Genomic DNA, 20,626 nt, shown 5'->3' on the forward strand with positions numbered 1-20,626 from the left:
CCAAACCCTGTGATAGGAACTTAGGCTACCCAAACGAAGCAGAGCCTCCGCCTATCCTAGAAAAACCCTAAAGAAACGAGTAAAAGACTTGTTTGCCACACGGAGGAGGGGCCTCTGGGCGAAGAAGGCGCCTCTTTTGCTCCAGCCAGACAAACCTGTCCTGCCCACCCCATCCACTCCCCCAAGATGGCGGCGCCCGCCGAGTGGGAAGGTTCCCACGCCTTCGGAGTGGCGGCCCGGCCCGGCTCGGCCCTGCCCGCCGCGGCCCCCGCGGACCGACGGACCCCTGCGCCCCACGCCCCGCACCCCGCGCCCCGCGCCCCGCGCCCCTCGCCCCTCGCCCCTCCCGCGGCGCGCGCGGGCAACAGCACGCGGCAGCAGCGCGCCCCGCCCCGCCCGCACCTCGGGCCCGCGTCGGCGCCTGTTGACGCCACGGTGGGCGTGTCGGCGCGACCCGCGACGTCGCGACGCGCCGACAATGGCGACTGCGTCAGCCTGAGCGGGCCTCCCTTTTCAAGTAATTTCCTGACGTTGCCGCGGGGGCCTCAGACCCGGGCGGCGGCGCGCGGGCGCGCAGCGTTCGCGCCCTGGACCGAGCGGCGGCGCCGAGGCCCGGCGCAGCGAGGCAGGTGGGCGGCGGGCGGCGGGGGCCCGACTCCCGGGGGGCTGCTGGGGCGCGGCGGGGCGCGGGCCGGGGGCGGCGGGGCGCGGGGCGCGGGCCGAGCGCGCTTTCTCTGCCCCCGCAGCGTCCTCTCGGCCTCTGGGCTCGCCTGGACCCTGCCCCCGGGCTAAGTCGGCACCATGAGCGGCGGCAACTTGGATGGCAACGACGAGTTTGATGAGCAGTTGCGAATGCAAGAATTGTACGGAGACACCAAGGACGACAACAGCCAGAAAGATCCCGGCGGGGAGACCGAGGCTTTCGGGCAGCAGCCGGCTGACACCCCCTACGAGTGGGACCTGGACAAGAAGGCTTGGTTCCCTAAGGTAAGAGAGTGGCACGGGCGCCACCGCAGAGCGGCCCGCCAGGGCAGCCTGGCGGGGCGCTCCTTTTACGTTTTCTTTGCCGAGGTCCTGGGTTAGAGCCCCCATGGATAGTGACGTGTTTTTTGTTGTGTCTGTTGCAGAACTGATGTGTAAAGGAACGTAAATCTTTAGGGCGATGTCTTCAATGTAATTTGACTCTTAAGTCTTTTCTATGCTTTATTAGTTTTGCCTGTGAAGGTCACAGTTGGTTATTACATTGGTGAGTACTTTTTATTGCAAAGAGGAGAAACACCAAGAGCAAATTTAGGAATGCAAGAATTATCCTAGGAATGCAGATGTTTAGCTTTTGTGCTATGTGCAAAATGCAGCTTCTTGATTTGAAAAGAAAAGTAGTCATTTATAAACCTTTACCAGTTGAACTTTGCACGTCTCTTTAATTTCCTATAAAATTTCGTCCCTAGACTCAACTGTTTGAACCCTATAACCATAGGAATATGACTAGAGGTGCAAAGAATATGGTTGGAAAAGGTCTGTGTATATTTATTTAGAGTACTTGGAAATTGTTAAGTATTTTATTTCAGCTTGGGAGTCAAATAAACTGGTGTTAAACTTGGTTCTGTGAACTTTTCAGTAAAAGTCTCCTGTTAATCAGTCTCATATGGGTAGAAAAAAGGATACCAATAGCATACTAATTGACTTGCAAGCCAGTAAATACAAACCGTGTCTCCATTGTGTCATTTGACTGTTGTTTAAAAAACTATTTCACCTTTCTTCAAAAAACTATTTCAACTTTCTTCTTTCCCTTTTTTCTTTGCGTATGTATTCCGTTGTCTCCAAATTGTTAAATTTATGTTTTCACTTCTGTCCTGGTGGTGCCAGGTCCAGTGCAGACTTGGTTTCTTCAGCTTTCTGAGTGGTTTTAACAGTACTCTGGTGATGGACTAATTTGTGACTCTATCTTTTTATGTTATGAAAGATCGTACCTCTTCAAACTTTGCGTTTAAAATTTTCCCCATTCCTTTGTATGCTTACCGTTGATCGGTATGAAGAGATAACTACATATCATTCCTTGTGCAATTGTGCTTTTTTCCCTAAAAACCAGGAAGCTGATAGATGTGAGTTGGGTTTGTTCTTAATTTGTTCACACTAAATGATAATGTGATTTAGTTAGTGATAGAGTTAAATAAGCATTTAATTTTACCGTTGTTAGCCCTTTCCTTTATATACCAAATCAGAGTTCCGTTTTCTCTGTTCTCTGCACACAGGTATTTAAAATTTTAGTGTGCATAGACTTTTGCGCATCTATATAGTGAAAGAAAAATTGATTGTGTTGTTAGATTATTACTTGATTATTGGTTTTTATTCTGTTTTATTGTTATCTGATACTTCCTTTGTTCCATGTACTCGTAGCCTTAGTCAAGTAGACTGTAGAGAGGTAGTAATTTATAAAAGAATCAACTAGAAAAGGTGCCAACATCACTTAAAACGCTTTAATAGTATCTCAGATTTTGTTTTGATAATTGATGTACCCATTTTTTATTTTTTATCATTTTACGCACAGTTTTCTATATAAAGTGACTGTTCTTGCGTTTACACTTTAATTACTATCACTGTTATCTACGGAAGCACTTTGTATTAAGTTGTATAACTGAATATGGTGTAATTTAACACAGCATAACCTTTTCATGGGAGGAAAGTATTTTTTAATTTCTGTATGTGTATGGATTGAATTTCTCGTTTAGATCACTGAAGATTTCATTGCCACGTATCAGGCCAATTACGGCTTTTCTAATGATGGCGCATCTAGCTCTACTGCAAATGTGCAAGACGTCAGCACTAGGGCTGCAGAGGAACCTCCGCAAAGAAAAACCCCCGAACCCAGTGATCCCAAGAAGAGGGGAGAGAAGAGAAAGGCTGATTCAGGCAAGTGGATTTAGCTTGCAAAACATGAGTGTAACAATTACGACTGTGAGCGTGTGTATAGATAGCTACTTTTTGGAGAATTATAATAGCTTTGAAGGAATCATAAGATGATGATTTTTTAAATTATTATTTGGGTGCATATGTTGGCTCTCACACTACCTTGTGAGCATTGGGTAGGCTGTTTCACCTCTTTACCTCAGTTTCTTCCTTTGCAAAATAGAGCTATTATTAGGGGATTATCAGAAATTCTAATTGTAAGGTTATTTTTGTTTGTGTATGTATGTTTAATTAAATTGAATTCAGATCAGTGTTGCTTCGGCTTGGCCATATCTAATACAGTAGGTTGGAGTCAGAAACAACTTATGTGTGCCAGGGCCTAAAGTCAGTGCAAGGATGAGTTTTTTTGTTGTTTTTGTTTTCCTGAGGAAGATCAGCCCTGAGCTAACATCTGTTGCCAATCTTCCTCTTTTTGCTTAAGGAAGATTGCCGCTGAGCTAACATCTGTTCTAGTCTTTCTCTATTTTGTGTGTGGGATGCTGCCACCGCCCGGCTTGATGAGCACACCACTCATCAAGGTCATGTAGGTCCGTGCCTGGGATCCGAGCCTGCGGACCCCGAGCTGCCGAAGCGGACTGTGCTGAACTTAATCGCTATGCCATAGGGCTAGCCCCAAGGATGAGTTTTTTTATTAAGGTAGTATCAGAATCATAAAGAACCAAGATACACTAGCCGTCTTTTTTCAGACAAGGCTCTGAAACTAATTATCTGGCAAAAGATCTGTGTCTTTGAAAGCCGGACAGTGAGTTGAGTTAGTCTGTCTGTTCTAAAGGTAAGAAAAAGTTCCTGGAGGTTTCGAGAAACTGCTACGTTGTTAAGATTTCATAATGTGACACTTACCTTTTCTTGCGTGTGTTTCATTTATTTATTTCATTTTGATTTTTAGGGTGGTTTCACGTTGAAGAAGGGAGAAATACAAATGTATATGTGTCTGGTATGTATACCTTTTTAAACAAATTTACAGTAGGAAATATTTGATTTTCAGATTTTTCACAAAGTGATTTTTAGTTTTCAGTTTCTCTGAAGTCTAATTTTTATCATTGTGTCAATATTTTTGGTTTAGCTGTTTACGTTAGTGAGGAATATGTTTATTTATTACAAAACTAGGAAAAATTAAGTGTGTGTAACCTTGCATGACATGCTTTTTGTCTGATTTAGGCAACTTATGGCACTTTGCCTCTTAGATTCAGTGATACAAGGCCTTAGTGAAGCATAATTTAATGTATACTGTCATGTGTCGCTTTACGATGGGAATACGTTCTGAGAAATGTGTCATTAGGCGACATTGTTGTTGTGTAAACACCATAGATTGTACTTACACAAACCTAGATGGTATAGCCTACTACACACCTAGGCTATATGGTACTCATGGGATCAGCATTGTATATGTGGTCCATTGTTGACCAAAACATCATTATGTGGCACATGAGTATATTTGAATACGTTAAAACATGAAATTTCCTCAATTCTATAGATTTGAGATTTTTACATACATTTAGAAAATCAAAATTGTGCTCATCTAAGTTGTAGATTTCTAATTGATAGAATGCTAAGTAACCCTCATTTTTATTGAGAAGCTTTTATAAATTTTTGTTTTAATTTTGCTTGGGGAAGATCAGCCCTGAGCTACCATCTGTGCCAGTTTTCCTCCACTTTTTTTATGTGGCTCACTCCCACAGCATGGCTGATGACTGGTGTAGGTCCGTGCCCGGGATCCAAAGCCGTGAACCCAGGATGCTGAAGCAGAGCACACCGAACTTAACCACTATGCCACGGGGCCAGCCCCTATAAATGTCTTTTTAAACAATTTTTCCTAATGTTACAGGTTTGCCTCCAGACATTACAGTGGATGAATTTATACAACTCATGTCCAAGTTTGGCATTATTATGAGAGATCCTCAGACAGAAGAATTTAAGGTCAAGCTTTACAAAGATAATCAAGGAAATCTTAAAGGAGATGGGCTTTGCTGTTATTTGAAGGTTAGTTATGTGGCCAAGTAAGTTTCTCATATCTCCATTTTTAACTCAGGAACCAGAGCTATAATTATGTATATATGATAACTGAGACTGAGAACTTTTCAAAACAGGCTATGAAGAAAACTGACATTTCAGATTGCCCCTGTGCGTATCACATTGGTAAGGTTACTCACTTGTTCGTCTAAGAAAACTATGTTATCAGGTCAAGGTATTATATAAGTTGGATGGCTGAAGTGCTTCTTTTACTTAAAGGAATTCTCACTGCAGAGATCTCTGTAGGAGTGTATGCATATAGTCAGTTCAGAACACATTTGGAAAATCCACGAAGAAAAAGAAAGCCAGTAACGTTTTATTTGCCCAGTGGAATGAATTAGACCAGGGTTTCTGCAAATTCCAGCCCACTGCCTGTCTTTCAAATAAAGTTTTTTTGGAACACTAACACATTCGTTCATTTACACATTTCGTGTTTTAACAGCAGAGTTGAGTGGTTGCAACACAGACCATGTGGCCCACAAAGCGTAAAATACTTACTGACCAGCCCTTTACAAAAGACGGTTTCTGGCCCCTGAATTAGGTTATAAAGGAGGTGATAGCTTATGCTTACTGCTTTCAAGTGTATTTTGAATGGGAGAGAACAGAGTGGTATTAACAGACATTTGCAGAATTTTATGTATTCCTGGTACCATAAATTGCACAGGGAAAGCCCAGTGCGAGAGGCAGCCATCATTTCTGGAACACTTACCACCTTAGGAACATGTGTTACACATTCTTGCAGGGGACAAAAGAAAGGGGCATGATGATGACATGTACATATGTCACAGAACCTGAAAATAATTAAAAAGTAAAATCAAAGTGATAAAAAAAGAGTATAAACACCAGGGCTGTGTTGTGAGCATGCAACATGTCAACGAAGTCCGAAGGGGAGGGTTGAGCTGACAGCTCTTCAGGAGGTAGGTTCCACTTGGTTCTTGACCCTGATGGCAATGGGTTATGGATATGACCGTTATAGGAAGGGAGTTAACGTAATTTTCAAATGTAAGGAGATTTGAGAGTTTTATAAGTTCTTCAAGGATTGTTAAAAATCTGTCAACAGATTCTTAGGGGGGTTGATTGGATTTTTAAATGTTTTAAAGAGAAAAATGGGGTTTTGAGAAACTTTTTACATATACAGTTTATGACCCGTAAAAGTGCAAGGCTGGCAAACTAGTACATTGAGTTCCAGAAGAATATAGTTAATTGTTCCAGGATCCACATTTCATTTCGCAGCTGAGTTCAGGTGTCCTTTTGTATTCTCCTCAGGTCCTCAGATCTTTGACTGTGTAGGCCTGACAGCTGCCCCCTTTGTATAGGACCCAGAATCCACAAATGTATTTAATGTATAAGCCATCAGATAATCATCATCTACTTCTCAGTATATTGCAGACCTACATTTTAATTGGCGAACAAAAAAATTAAAGGCTGGCTATGTTATTGCAAGTTCCTTGAGTCATCTAGTCTTTTAAGTAGGAATATTTTAGAACTTTAAAACTGGAATGCACCTTAAAAATCATGCAAAGCCATTTGCCTCATTGTATAGATGAGAAATTGAGACTCCAGGAGGCAAAACTACTTTTCCAATAATGATATGATTTATTGAGCACCTGCTATATGCCAGTAACTATCCTTTCTGTGCATTTTTTCATTTCGTTTTGTCAAGAACCCTGCCAAGAAGGCATTTCTATTTCCATTACAGATGAAGAAACTGGGGCTCAGGGAGCTTGAATAACTTGCCGAGGTTCACATGCCTGGTTCGAGACAGCTATATCTTGAAAGCAGCTTTCCTGATAGGCATTCTAGAGTTTTTTATCCTAGAGTAGGTAGTTATATTTAAATCTTTATTGGATGTATAGTCAGAATTCATCTAAAAAACTCCCGAAATTTCATGTCAGTGTGTAACTTACCGACCGTATTTGTTTTACCTTTATAAAGAGAGAATCTGTGGATCTCGCATTAAAACTTTTGGACGAAGATGAAATTAGAGGCTATAAATTACATGTCGAGGTGGCACAGTTTCAACTAAAGGGGGAGTATGATGCCTCAAAGAAGAAGAAAAAGTGCAAAGACTACAAGAAAAAATTGTCTCTGCAGCAAAAGTTTGTGGTTTTTATTTTTCTTTCCTTTTCGATAGATTTCATATAAATATCCTAGAGTATATTTTGGTAATAGCCACCTAGTTTTGTTCCATCAAATATGCCTACAAATTATTTTAAAAGAATGTCATTAGCTCATCAGGAACCTTTGGTAATCGGTACAATAGGATGATTTGGCAGTGGTGGTGGTTTTCATTTTCTGGGGTGTTCATTTGTAGTGTATCAGGGGCTTAGATGAGATGAGAGCCATGTCTTTGGAAAATGTTGAACATCAGATTAAATAAAATAGTTTAGGCTTGTAAACCAGGGCTATTAGTTCATTCTTGATGTGGATTGAAATTAGCTATACCAGGAGCTAAATTTTTATATACATGTTTGTTAACAGGAATTAGAAATTAGAAATGATAGGTTTTATCATTGTATTTACTATGTATATAGCGTATACATAATGTCAAGTTTCTATTAATTCATTTGTTTAGTATGTTTCCTGAAATGTGCTATTTTTAAGAAATTAGCCAAAATAAGTACTTTTATCAGAATGAGTTCTAAAAACACTTCTGACAGTATGCTGGAACTAATGATAAAATGATCATAAAAGTGTTTAGTTGTGATGTCCTATAGTTTTTACAAGAATAGTTAGAATAGATACCTGCAAATTTTTATAAACAATATCAGTAAAATTTAAGATCGTAACAAAGAGTGAGTAGTTTTAAATATTTCAGTGCAGTTTGTTCTTTATAATCATAAAATGCCTAAAAAGCAATACAGTTTTCATGTATTTTTTGGTCTCAAAGTATATCTTCGTAGATAGTCATACATACTAAATAATTAGCAATTTTTCCAGAGTCTCATTGGAATAATTGTGATCAGACAACAGTTCTAGGAAAAAAATATGTTCTGGAGATTTCAGATACTGGGACCATCTTTCACCTGCCCATTATTTTTATTTCAGAAAGTTTTCTGAATGGAACTGTGACTAAAATACACAATGTTGTTTGGAATCAAATAATTATCGTTATTAAATGCTCAATAAAGGATTATATTAATGACTCATTTTCTCTCTCTCCAACAAGTATGGAGCAAAATTCAGTTTCTTGTTGCTACTTTATTGCATTAGGCAGTTGGATTGGAGACCTGAAAGAAGAGCTGGACCATCCCGAATGCGCCACGAGCGAGTTGTCATCATTAAAAATATGTTTCATCCTATGGATTTTGAGGTAGGAGGCAGTATTCTTACCAATGAAAACATTGATACGCATTCTTTCAAAAGAGCCCAGAGCTTACCGTACCCCACCTTTCCCATGTCCCAGCCCACACATTTATGTCGTCATCAAGATAGAAAAATGGAGCCCAAATTCAGTCGAAGTTTGCAGATTTTCCCATGTTTAGCCCAGTGTTCTTTTATTTGTACACCAGGTAGGACTGTTTAATACCCATACTGTGCCCCCAGACAGCACCTACTTGGTATGGGAAATCATTAAAAATATAGTCCTTTAAGGGTTTCTGGGGAGTTGCTGGTGGATTTTGAGTGCAGTTCAACAAGTAAGGGCTGATTTTGGTGGGGAGGAGCAGCTTCACGCTTGTAAATGAAAACTTCACTTTGGGACTCAAAGTTTGAGTCTTAGAAAACCTTAGGTTAATGAAATAGAACCACTGATGTTTGAATAATGGAGGTTGTTTTTTGGAACCTAATTTTTACAGAACTCTGTAGTGGCTCTTAGGACTTTATAATACTAAATGTCCGTGTAGAATTCCAAGAACAGCAGATAAAAGTGAGTAAAGGAAGAAGAGCTACTAGAGAGGTTTAAGGAATATTAGTTGCCGTCAGAGTACCTTGTGTTGCATTCTGCCTCTTGTTCTAACCTCTGTCTTTGGCGCAGACCGATAGGATCGTTCATGGAACAGTTCTTTATTCTCTGCCTGGATTCTGAAATTAACGATAACCAATTTCACATCAGAAAAAAACGTTCATGATGCAAAACTCCAGGTTTATAAATGATCTAGTTGCTACCAAAGCTCATTCTTGTTCCTTTTGTGCATTTATACAGAGTGAGAATGGCAATATTGTTTTAGTTCCCCTAGAGAGGGCCCCAAAATGGCCTCTTGAGCTCCATGCCAGCGAATAGTGATGTGATAGCGTTTGCTGTGCACCTGTGGGGTCTGCGTATCTTTTGAGGGCACTAGGAAGATACATGGGATCTATGTATGTTTAATGTCTCTTCTGACTAGAATCATGAAGAATCTTGAAATAGAGCTGCTTTAGACTTTCACTGTTAATGAAATATGTTTAAAAACCACACGTGTACATATGCACACTAGATACTTTTTGACACACTGTCCTTGCCAGGTGGGCCTTTGAAAGAAATGCGTAGATGGGTCATGGTATCTAGTCTATTTCGTATGATTATTAACATTTTATCCCTCTGGTAAGTAAGTGGTTTTTTTAATTAGGTGAACCATTAATGTCCATCTCTTGAAGTCCTTAATTCACACATTCCATCTCCTAACACTTGAATGTGAATATAAATGCAAACTTAATTCAAGTTATCTGGAACCTCTGCAAGTAGAAGTGTGTTGTGTAATTACGTCTATTTTTGTTTCTGCCTTCTGCCTTGCTCATTGAGACACTCATTTGAGTCTAGCTATCACCCTGGGCAAACTTAGTTTTTCCTAGCTTAACACATATGCTTTCCTCCAGAAAGCCACATTTATTCTACCTTGACCCCTACAAATTCCCTCCAGTGGATATTTTTAAGGATAGAAGTTTCATACTTGTAAATTCTTTTTTTTTTTTTTGAGATTGGCACCTGAGCTAACAACTGTTGCCAATCTTTTTTTTTTTCCCCCTGCCTTATCTCCCCCAAATTCCCCTCGGTACATAGTTGTATATCTTAGTTGCAGGTCCTTCTAGTTGTGGCATGTGGGACACTGCCTCAGCCTGGCTTGATGATCAGTGCCATGTCTGTGCCCAGGATCTAAACTGGCGGAACCCTGGGCCGCTGTAGCAGAGCGTGTGAACTTAGCCACTCGGCCACGGGGCCGGCCCCATGCTTGTAAATTCTTGATTGATTAAAAAAACCCTTCCTTTGGAGTTTAGAGCCTTTATGTTACCCTGTTGTGTTCCCTTCATAGCGTTTATTATCTGTATCTCCTCTACTAGAATGTGAGCTCTAGAGCCAGGGCTCTGTCGGTCTTGTTTTCTGTTATATTCCCAGTGTTTAGAATTGTACCTGGCACACAGTAGGCCCTCAATATATATTTTATTAATAGTCTCTCAATATTTATATGAAGGAAAAGTGAAAGAGTGATTGAAACCCTTGTTACTCTCAAGGCAGAATCTTTTCATTCATTCAATGGATAAAACATTTTCTCTTTAGCGTCTTTGCAAATGAAGGAAAGTTTTCTTTTCAGACCCCTATTCCACAAAGGCTAGGGGGCCAGTGATGGGCTTCATAGTTCTCAGCAGAGAAACCCTTGGTGCCATCCTTGTTTGCCTGCCTGCCTGGTCTTGTGAGGTCTGGCAAGCTTGATGAGAGCCTGTCAATCAGAGGGACTACAGGCAGTCTTGTTTTTTGTGGGCCTGATCGTCAAAGTATATCAGTATAGGCCTGTCTGACATAGTAGACTGTCCAGTATGGTAAACTCTAGCCATATGTGGTTATTTAAGTTTAAATTAATACAAATGAAATAAAACTGAAAATTCAATTCCTCAGTTGTATTGGCTACACGTGGCTAGTAGCTACGATGTTGGATAGTGCAGGTAGTCCTTTCTGTCACCACAGGAAGTTCTATCATGCAGTGCTGGTGGAGACATATCACTTGTGATAGAGGTGTTCAATGGGAAAACCTGCCTTCATTGGACGCCTTTGAGGGAGTGTTTGATTTGAGTGAAGATTCCATATGAATCTAAAGAACAGACATGAGCATTGAGCTTTGTAGTGGAAAACAAAAACTGAATTGTCAGGGTACCTGGGGTGTCAGAAAGAAATCAGATTTAGGGGGGATGTAATATATTTTTATTCCAAATGGTTGACCAGTATTAGAAGCAAAATACCTAAAAATACTCCTTGGTGTCAGGGTGAACAGTGAAGGCCAATATCTTTAATGTAACTTAGAGAGTTTTCAGTATTTAATTCAAAGCCTTATTTAAAAATGCATGCCTGGCAAATTTGAATCCCAAGAGATGAAGAATCGAAACTCAGATGCAAAGGTAGATTTCTCATTGTGTATACCAGCACTGTCCTATAGAAATGTAATGTGAGTCACATGTATAATTTAAATTCTTCTGGTAGCTACAATAAAAATATAATGTGAAATGGGGAAATTTATTTTAATGATGAATTTTATTTAACCCAATATATCCAAAATATAATTTCCACATGTAATATAAAAATATTAATGAGCTACGTTACATTGCTTTTTTTTCCTTTGGTGCTAAATCGTCGCAATGCGGTGTTCGTTTCACACTTGCAACACACCTCAATTTGGACTAGCCACATTTAAAGTGCTCAGTAGCCATGTGTGGTTAGTGTCTTGGACAGTGTAAGTTTAGGTTGGAAAGGAAAGAAGTATGGTTTATTTCTTCCTGGGAAAAAAAAACACCACCCTGGGAAAAAAATAAGAGCGTCGACTGCAGGAGGTCTCATTGTATCAGTCTGATTTTAGTATCAAGTCTATTGCTTGCAAAATGTTGTCTTTAAAAAATTTCCATGCTTAGCTATGTTAAAGAGTTTTCCTAGAGGAGGGAATTATTATTTTTAAGCTTCAAGATAGTATGCAGCAGCAAAGATAAATTATTTTTTCAAACTAGTATAACAGAAAATGGAGGTCTGGGGAGACTGGCTATGATTTGATATCCTCATAGGAAAAGCTCTGAGACTTTGATGTAGAAATAAAGAAGGTGATGCTCCCCTCCCCCAACAATGGAATCACACCTAAATTTGTCCAGTATTTGAAACAGTTTTTCTTTGTTTTTAATATAATCTTGATTTCCCTTGGCGAATAAAATAGAGGTATTAGGAATAGTTTATCAAACTCTGAGAAAGCTTTTCTTGACTGTTCGCTGTGTGTAAATGACTGCTGTGTTCGGTGAGGTATACAAAACTCATTCCAACACGATTCCTGCCTTCAGAAAGCGTACAGTCTGAGTGGAGCTAACCACCCACATCCCTGAAAGCCACGTCAAGACTTTACCAAATGACTCATGCTCCATTCCGCGCAGATCTGATAATTATATATAAAACAAATTGACGTCCTCTCCGAAGTTACATTTTATAGGTGAGGGGAAATCCCAAGTCCTGCCAACTATAGTTTTAGATGCCTCAGATTTATCAGATATTATATTTTTTATTCGATTTCAGTAACTGCCTAGTAGTTGTTTATGTTTGCTTTTTGAGAGAAATTTAGGAGGGAATAGCTACTTTTTGTAGACGTTGTGCAGTTCCTCTTTAGTTGGTGAGGAAAATAAAGACCTGTGAGACAGAGGAACTTAAATGTTGCTAAAAAGTGTGGGTCTATTTCAATAAGAATTTGTAGTTGAGATATCCTTATTTATATTTGTATGTAGTTGAAATGCAGGTTGATAATGTAACTTTTTCTGACCTTTTTTCGTGCATTGGGACTTGGAGAAAGGTTTGTGAATTCCCATAGGAAATCTTAAATTGTGTTGTGATGGGGAGGGTCCACCTGAGCTTAAGCCCGCTGGAAGCCGCGGTGCTTGAGTGGTCTTAATAGACTCGTAGTTGCACGAAAGCGACGGCTGAGAATGTGTTTTATTGTGTGCTTAATAACCGCTCTTTATTTGTGTAGTTCTGTTGAAATGTGGTAGGAGACAAGATGAACAGTAATCCTTATAGGTGAGGTTTATGCTGTGAGTTAAAATAGAATCTCGGAAGCCCGAAGAACACTCTTAGAACACTTAGTCAATGAAGGGGATATCTCTCCCCATCACAACATTTCTGTCAGTAGGAATCTTTGCAAAACACAAAGCTACGGGCTCTCATCTCATTGCTGTAGTCATGAGGCCCGTGCAGAACATAGGAATTAGCGGTCTCTGACTTCAAATGTGCCACAGGACTTCTCCAGCCCTCACAGCTCCTCTCTCCTTTGCTCCTGCACCTTTCACACCTTACATTGCAGCCTCATGTACTTATCCGTTTCCTCTGTCATACGGGCCAGACTTGTAGTAGTAGCAGCAGCCGTGGTAGTCTAACTTCATTTAATTTGGACTCTTCTAAATTTTGTAGACTACTGACAAACATAACTAACCTTAAGTAAAGCGTTTATTCGTTGGATTGTCAAAGCAAGAAATTTGATTTTTAGAATTCGTCCTTAAAGAAGGGAGGAAACCCATTTTAATCATGAGTGTTTTTGCAGGATGATCCGTTGGTGCTGAATGAGATAAGAGAAGACCTCCGAGTAGAGTGTTCAAAGTTTGGACAAATTAGGAAGCTCCTTCTCTTTGATGTAAGTTCATGGCTTGGACAAATGATTCCTAAAGTAATCATTCTTCTGGTTTAATAAGTTATTAGCAGATGTCAGTAAGCCCCCAAATTTTAGATTAATGTTTGTATATAGTAGGTCTGCTATCTGGTGGGAGTAATCTGTTAGCAATAATTAGATGAACATGGATTGTAAGTCAAGGCTCTGATAGACATGGTATGCCTTGATTATTTTTCTTTATCAACACTCTCTAGTATATGATCTGGTGAAAGTATAAGAAAAATGTATAAGACCTTAGGGTTCCCTATTTGCCCACGTTTCCCCCTCTTTGTGAATATTCTCCTGTATGTTTCCCTTCTCACCCTTTCTCTGTGTATGTGAGGAAGATTGGTCCTGAGTTAATATCTGTGCCAGTCTTCCTCTATTTTGTATGTGGATTGCCGCCCCAGCATGGCTTGATGAGATCTGAAGCCATGGGCCACTGAAGTGGAGCACGCTTAGCCTAAGCACAATGCCACCGGGCCAGCCCTGTTCTCACTCTTTTTTAACTTCCAAAATCGACAAAATAATTAAGAGTCACTGTTTATTGGTTCTGTACTACAAACCATTTTACATGTTATCTCACTAATCTTCACAATCCTTTGAGGTAGGTAGGTGCTATTATACCCATTTTAGAGATGAGGAAGCTGAAAGTTTAGAGATTGAGCACCTTGCCCAAAGTCCTTCAGCTACTAGCTGGCAGAGCCAGGGATGAGTCCCAGGGCTATTTGACTTCAGAGTCCAGGCTCTTAACAACTATACTGCCTTTATACTGCTTCTCGTTAGACAGTGTTGTCAGCAGAAACATTTCCAAGGACATCACACTTGGTTCTTGCTAGACAAGATTAAGCTAAAGAAGCAGCTAGTTGCGTGTCCCTGGCTGAGGTGAAAGGGAAGAAAGTTGTCATACATAAAATCTTTTAGCTCAAACTATCAGAGACAACACTATTACTTCGCTATTTTGTCAAATGTGTGTGTTTTATTTTTAATTTTCTCATTCATTCTGTCTTTTTCTTCCTTGTCTTTCTAGAGACACCCAGATGGTGTGGCCTCTGTGTCCTTTAGAGATCCAGAGGAGGCTGATTATTGTATTCAGACCCTCGATGGAAGGTGGTTTGGTGGCCGTCAAATCACTGCCCAAGCATGGGATGGGACTACAGATTATCAGGTACGTTCTGCAACTGTCAAGAGCACACAAACGGTTTCATTACCAACAAATCCTGCTGTAGCAGTCCTTCAGATAAGTTTTGGATTGGTTCGATCTGCTTAATGTAACAGTACTTCTTCTAAGTAATACTTTGTGTTTAGAGCAAAGAAAGAACAATATTTGTCTTTCCGTTTATAAGTCTGAAATTTTGAAGCTTGCTCAGAATAGTGATAAGACCATGTTAAACCAAAATGTTTCTCTTCCTTTCTGTGTTGTAAAGTTCAGAGTTCAAATATTAACTTTTTAATTGCTGAGACATTTCTGCAATACTGTGTTGTTGGGCATTTGTTTGAATGATCTCTTAAGGTCATCTCTAGTAAATCAAGATGTGAAGTTTTGAAAACTGAAGATAGGGAATTGCTTTGATTTCCTAAGATGAGATGCCTCAGGGTACTTTGATTAATGTTAGAAATGCCCAAAGTGGCCGGCCCCGTGGCCGAGTGGTTAAGTTCGTGTGCTCTGCTTCATTGGCCCAGGGTTTCACTGGTTCAGATCCTGGGCGCGGACATGGCACCGCTCATCAAGCCATGCTGAGGCAGCATCCCACATGCCACGACTAGAAGGACCCACAACGAAAATATACAACTATGTACTAGGGGGCTTTGGGGAGAAAAAGGAAAAATGAAATCTTTAACAAAAAAAGAAATGCTCAGAGATGTTAGTACTTCTTTTTGCCTGAAACTTCTTTTAATGGCAGTTTCCATTTGTGCACAGGTGGAGGAGACCACAAGAGAGAGGGAGGAAAGGCTGAGAGGATGGGAGGCTTTCCTCAATGCTCCTGAGGCCAATAGAGGCCTCCGGCGTTCAGAATCTGCCTGTGCTTCGGAAAGGGCAGGGCCTTCTAGAGTAAGGCATTTTTCAGAGCACCCTAGCACATCTAAAATGAATGCTCAAGAAGCTGCAACTGCAGTGGTATTTGAAGAACCTATAGATGAAAAGAAGTTTGAAAAGACAGAAGATGGGGGAGAATTTAAAGAAGATGCTTCTGAAAAAGATGCTAAAGAAAGTGGCCCCGAAAAAGAGGCTGCAGAAGGCTGCCCCCAGAAAGAATCGGAAGAAGGCTGCCTTGAAAGAGAGTCTGCGGAAAGCTGCGCCAAAAGAGAGCGTGAAGAAGACTACCCCGAGAGAGAGTGTGGGGAAGGCACTTCCCAAAAGGAGCTTGAAGGGGATAGTCCTAAAAAAGAGTCTAAAGAGAATGGCCCTGAAAGAGAATTCAAAAAGAAGAGACTCAAAAATGACTGTGAAGAGAATGGCCTTAAAAAGGCCACTGAAGAGCATGGCCCTGACGTGGCGTCTGAGGGGGAGGACAGCCCCCAAGAGGAGTCTGGAGAAGACGACTCGGAGGGAGAATCTGAAGATGACTCCTCTGGAAAGCAGTTTGAAGATAGCTTTGAAAAAGAATTTGAAGAAAATGGCTTCAAAAAAGATTTTGATGAGGACGGCTCCGACAAGGAATTTAATGAAAATGTTCTTGAAAAAACGGTAGAAGAAAATGACTCTGAAAAATCAGAATTTGAAGATGACAGCTCTGAAAAAGTGTTTGATGAGGAAGGCTCTGAGAAAGAGTTTGATGAAGAGTCAGACGAAAAGGAAGAAGAGGATGATCCATATGAAAAAGTATTTGATGATGAGTCTGATGAAAAAGAGGATGATGAAGATGCAGATGAGAAGGGGCTTGAAGATGCTGATGAGAAGGAGGAGGAAGAAGATGAAGACGAAAAGGTATTTGAAGATTCTGATGAAAAAGAAGACGAAGAAGCAGATGGAAAGGAAGACGTAGATGAGAAGATGTTTGAAGATGATGATTCCAACGAGAAGTTGTTTGACGACGATTCCAGCGAGAAGTTGTTTGACGATTCCGACGAGAGAGAGACTGTGGGTGGTTTGGGAAATGTTAAGGATGAAGGGCCCCTGTCCACAGGCAGCAGCTTCGTCCTCAGTAGTGATGACGATGACGACGACGATGATATTTAATCGTGAAACTTGCTTTGTAGGGAGATTCCTCCAGCTACATTTTGCCTATGCTCCAGGGTAATTACTAGTAGTGTTACATGAACATGTGCATAGTAGTAGGGTGCCATCAGATTAAAGCATCGAAGTTTTCATTGTTAGCTGTACTTAATGATTTGCAGTATGTGTTAATTGTTCATTAAAACTTCATAGTATAAAATGCAAGTAAACTGGATACTTGTCCTTTGTCAGATTTGTTAAATGCATGCAGAATAATATTTTTTAAAGTATTCTGATTGAAGTTTGTGATATTCAAAAATAAAGATAAGTTGTTAATATGCAGAAACTGAAAGTTGGACTTGCGTTAAATTACATATTAAATTCTAGTTATTGCTTCGTTCATACTAAAGTTTAGTTTTTCTAGGGTCGTGAAAAATCCCATAGGAGTCTCCTTGCCTCCAGCTTTTGTTACCACTTAGGTCCCCATTTCCCCTCTCTGTACCAGAACATGTTAGTAAACTTATCAAGCAAGTGACACTTTGGAGCTTTTCCCTGCCAAGTCCTTGCAAGTTACTTGTATTTGTTTTCATTTCTACCCTCTTTCTATGAAAATTGCCTCTTAGATGTGCAAAAGTGAACTTCCCGAGATCCGCGGCTTTTCCTTATTGAAAATATAGAGGAGATTATAATTCTATTGTGTACCGTTTGGGCCCCTTTAGAATTTAATTGAAGTTATGGGACCTCTCCCCAGAAAAATATATGCACACACTGCACAACTTTTTGTAGACAGTTTTGAGAGGTTCATGGGTCCCCTCGAGTTGAGCTACTTTTGTCATGCATACTTCTGTTTTTTGTTTTTGTGTTTGTTCTAGAATCACAGTGCCTAGTACTGTGCTAAGTTGTGTAGTCCCAATAAAATTTTGAGCCTTTTCTGATTGTACTTTCCAAATTCAGTATTGATGAATTGACTTCGGATGTAGCATTAAGAAGTTATTCTCATAAATTAGAAGTATTAAAATAAACTGCATTGGCTCTTTTTCATTATACCGTCTGTAAGTGTAATCATTGCTCTCTTTAGAGAGAAAAGAGTTCTTGTACTTCAAGCCAGCGTTCTGAGAATTTTTTAGTTGATGTCTGGGCTTTTAAAAAATCTTCAGGATTTGCACCAGGGGTAAATCAGTAAAAGGTGGAGAAGGTTAAATATAGAAAAATTGCAAACCAGAATTGTGTTCCCCTTTAAAGGTAAGCCAGAAGCATTTAAACACTAAATTTATGGAGAATTAGTTTTCTAGATGAAAAGAGTGCTTGATCTTCTGTGCACGATAGTTGGAACACATAAGTGCAACATAAATTAGCTTGAAAACCATTAGAAGGGGGCTGTTTTGATTGTAACATCTTTTCCCTTGCTCCTTAATTTGGTTGATATCACGTTCTCATTCTCTGTTCATGTATAACACTCATGCTCTTCATATAAACACCCTGGAAGCGAAAGTCACAAACAGCTGTAAAATGTTAAATTTATGAAGTGATGATAAATATAAGAGTCATGAAGCACACGCACATGGTCACCTGTTTACTAAGTAATCAGGTTTTATCGGTCCTGAAAATGGAATTTATCGTGAGGCAGCAATACACCCTGTTAACAAAAGAAAAATATGAGGGTGGATTTTAAGCACAGCAATACTCAACAATTACCTGACAGTTTCTAAATGTTAATGCTCCTTAAGACTATGTAGTTTACATAAATATCAAATAATATATTCAATCCTGAATGCATGAACCAGAAGCGGCTTCAGGGATGCCTTTGAAAGGCTTCAAGGTCCTCCTCTGAGTCTGTCTAGTATAGGAGTGTACCTTGTATAAGAACAAACTTGAAACTTCATGTTAGAAGATAAAAACATTAATGGTCTTTCCAATATTAGTGAAATATTTGAAATCATTAATGCTTTCTACAAAAGGAGCCTGATAGGGCAAAGCTGGAGTAATTTGTTCGAAAGATCTCTTTTCCCTCTCAGCTAACGACAACTGGGCTCTTTCTGAAGCTGGCTCTTGCCAGATTAGTCCATTTGGAAGCCATTACCTCTTCCTCGTTAAAGTGGAATCTCTTTTCCTGGTGTAAATTACTTGGTGACTTCTAAGACAGGAGTTAGCTAATTTTCTGAATACACCTTCAGATAATGTGACTTTTAAAGTAAACCGAACCAAACATTTCAATGTCAGGCCGAGAAGTGCTCTTAATTAGTTTGAACAAAGCCATGGCTTGTAGAACAGTTAGAAGGCTTATAAAGTTGCCCCTCGTGAATATTTGTCAATATTCTTATAGATTGTTTTTTCCTTATTGAGTATCTCTCAGATACAAACTGCATGCCTTTTTTTAGGCGGTCAGGTCACAGTTTGCTCAAATGATTTTTCCCTCATACCACACCTCATTTCCATGACTGGCTTTGTTCATTGCTCTGTAAGTAAAACGCTAACCTGATGTAAGAAAAAATGGTAAAATTATTCCCTTCGGAAATCACAAATTGATATTGCAAACAGCCTAAATTCTTGGACACCAATTTCACAGGGATCAATTACTTGAGAAAAATATTTCATAGTTTAAAGTTTGTTTCTAGGTATTCAGAGTCCTGCAGATTTGTTTTACTTTTCATTTGGACCCAAGAGGACTCTGATGTGATGGTATGTCAGGTGCAGTATTACACTCAAATAGAAAGCATGAGCGGGTTGGCTTGTGTTTATAGCTCAGCTTTCTGGAGAAAGCACAGGCCGTGATATTAAGATGCACCGGTAGTCTCAGACCGGATAAAGAAAGCTAGGACAGCAGCAGTGGCACAAAGGTGGCCTTTCTGCTGCCAGTATTCTACTTTTGCACCCCCTCTTAATGTTTCTGCTCAAATGACAAAGATAATATTAGAAAAGTAAAGCTCTAAGAATAAAGCATGTTTTGATTTGCCAGTTCCAGTTTTTTCATAGAAATTAGACTTAAATCATAATGATGATAAACCTGCAACATCTTAACATAAAAATTGCTAGACTCAACTATTTCTAACTTTAAAGTTTGAAAATGTGGTATCTTGACCTCTTTTTCTTAAAGTATTTTTGTACTATCTTTTAAATAAACAATATAAACTTTTGTTTTTAGGTGATTCTTAAGAAATTGTAGATTAGGGAAATAAAAGTTTGTATATCACTTCAATGCTTTTCATATCACCTTTTACTAGGAATATGCTGATTACCATATGAGATACTAGTGGTGTTAGACTATTGATTTAGTGTATTTACACTCACTGTAGCGTCTATTTCATATGATTTGGTTCAGTCAATTAGCAAGTATAGATCGGGCTATACCAATAATATACCAGATGAGAGAGGGCAGAGAGGATAAAGGTAGCATTAGGCACGGACCCCTCAAATGGCAGCTGTAATCTATGTCAAGACAGGGCAGCCAAAAAGAAATGTGGCATTGATCCAGCGATACCATTTCTAGAGACAAGCACAGTACCTGGCACATAACAGGGCCTCAATAAATATTTGCTGAATGAATGAATGTATGCTATGGATACACTTGCACACTCCCATTCATTCATTTGAAAAAGATCAGTGGCTTCACCGCTACCTTATCATTCTTGGTGATTTCAATATCAAAGTAAATGATCCCTTTAAAAAAAAAGATTTTATTTTTCCTTTTCCTCCCCAAAGATCCCCAGTACATAGTTGTATATTTTAGTTGTGGGTCCTTCTAGTTGTGGCATGTGGGATGCCACCTCAGCATGGCTTGATGAGTGGTGCCATGTCCACGGCCAGGATCTGAACTGGCGAAACCCTGGGCCGCTGAAGTGGAGCGCGCGAACTTAACCACTCGGCCACGGGGCCGGCCCCCTAAATGCTCCCTTTTTGCTCCAATTCTTCCCACCTC

At 39.9% G+C, this 20,626-nt stretch overlaps 1 protein-coding gene across 2 annotated transcripts; it reads left to right on the forward strand.

Moving 5' to 3' along the window:
• The first annotated feature begins 413 nt into the window (after window positions 1-413).
• On the forward strand, window positions 414-17,754 carry HTATSF1 (HIV-1 Tat specific factor 1). Of its 2 annotated transcripts, none has more exons than XM_070502273.1 (10): window positions 414-629; window positions 747-987; window positions 2,730-2,910; window positions 3,854-3,901; window positions 4,793-4,947; window positions 6,913-7,076; window positions 8,191-8,290; window positions 13,449-13,538; window positions 14,584-14,721; window positions 15,475-17,754. In XM_070502273.1, the coding sequence occupies exons 2-10, from the start codon at window positions 802-804 to the stop codon at window positions 16,732-16,734; spliced, it is 2,322 nt and encodes a 773-aa protein (XP_070358374.1). In that variant the 5' UTR covers window positions 414-629; window positions 747-801; the 3' UTR covers window positions 16,735-17,754. The 2 variants fall into 2 exon arrangements, with proteins under 2 accessions (XP_070358374.1, XP_070358375.1); XM_070502274.1 differs by having other exon boundaries at window positions 438-625.
• Window positions 17,755-20,626: the final 2,872 nt, after the last annotated feature.

Source organism: Equus asinus, chromosome X (genome assembly GCF_041296235.1).
Source record: "Equus asinus isolate D_3611 breed Donkey chromosome X, EquAss-T2T_v2, whole genome shotgun sequence".
Classification (NCBI taxonomy): Eukaryota; Metazoa; Chordata; class Mammalia; order Perissodactyla; family Equidae; genus Equus; species Equus asinus.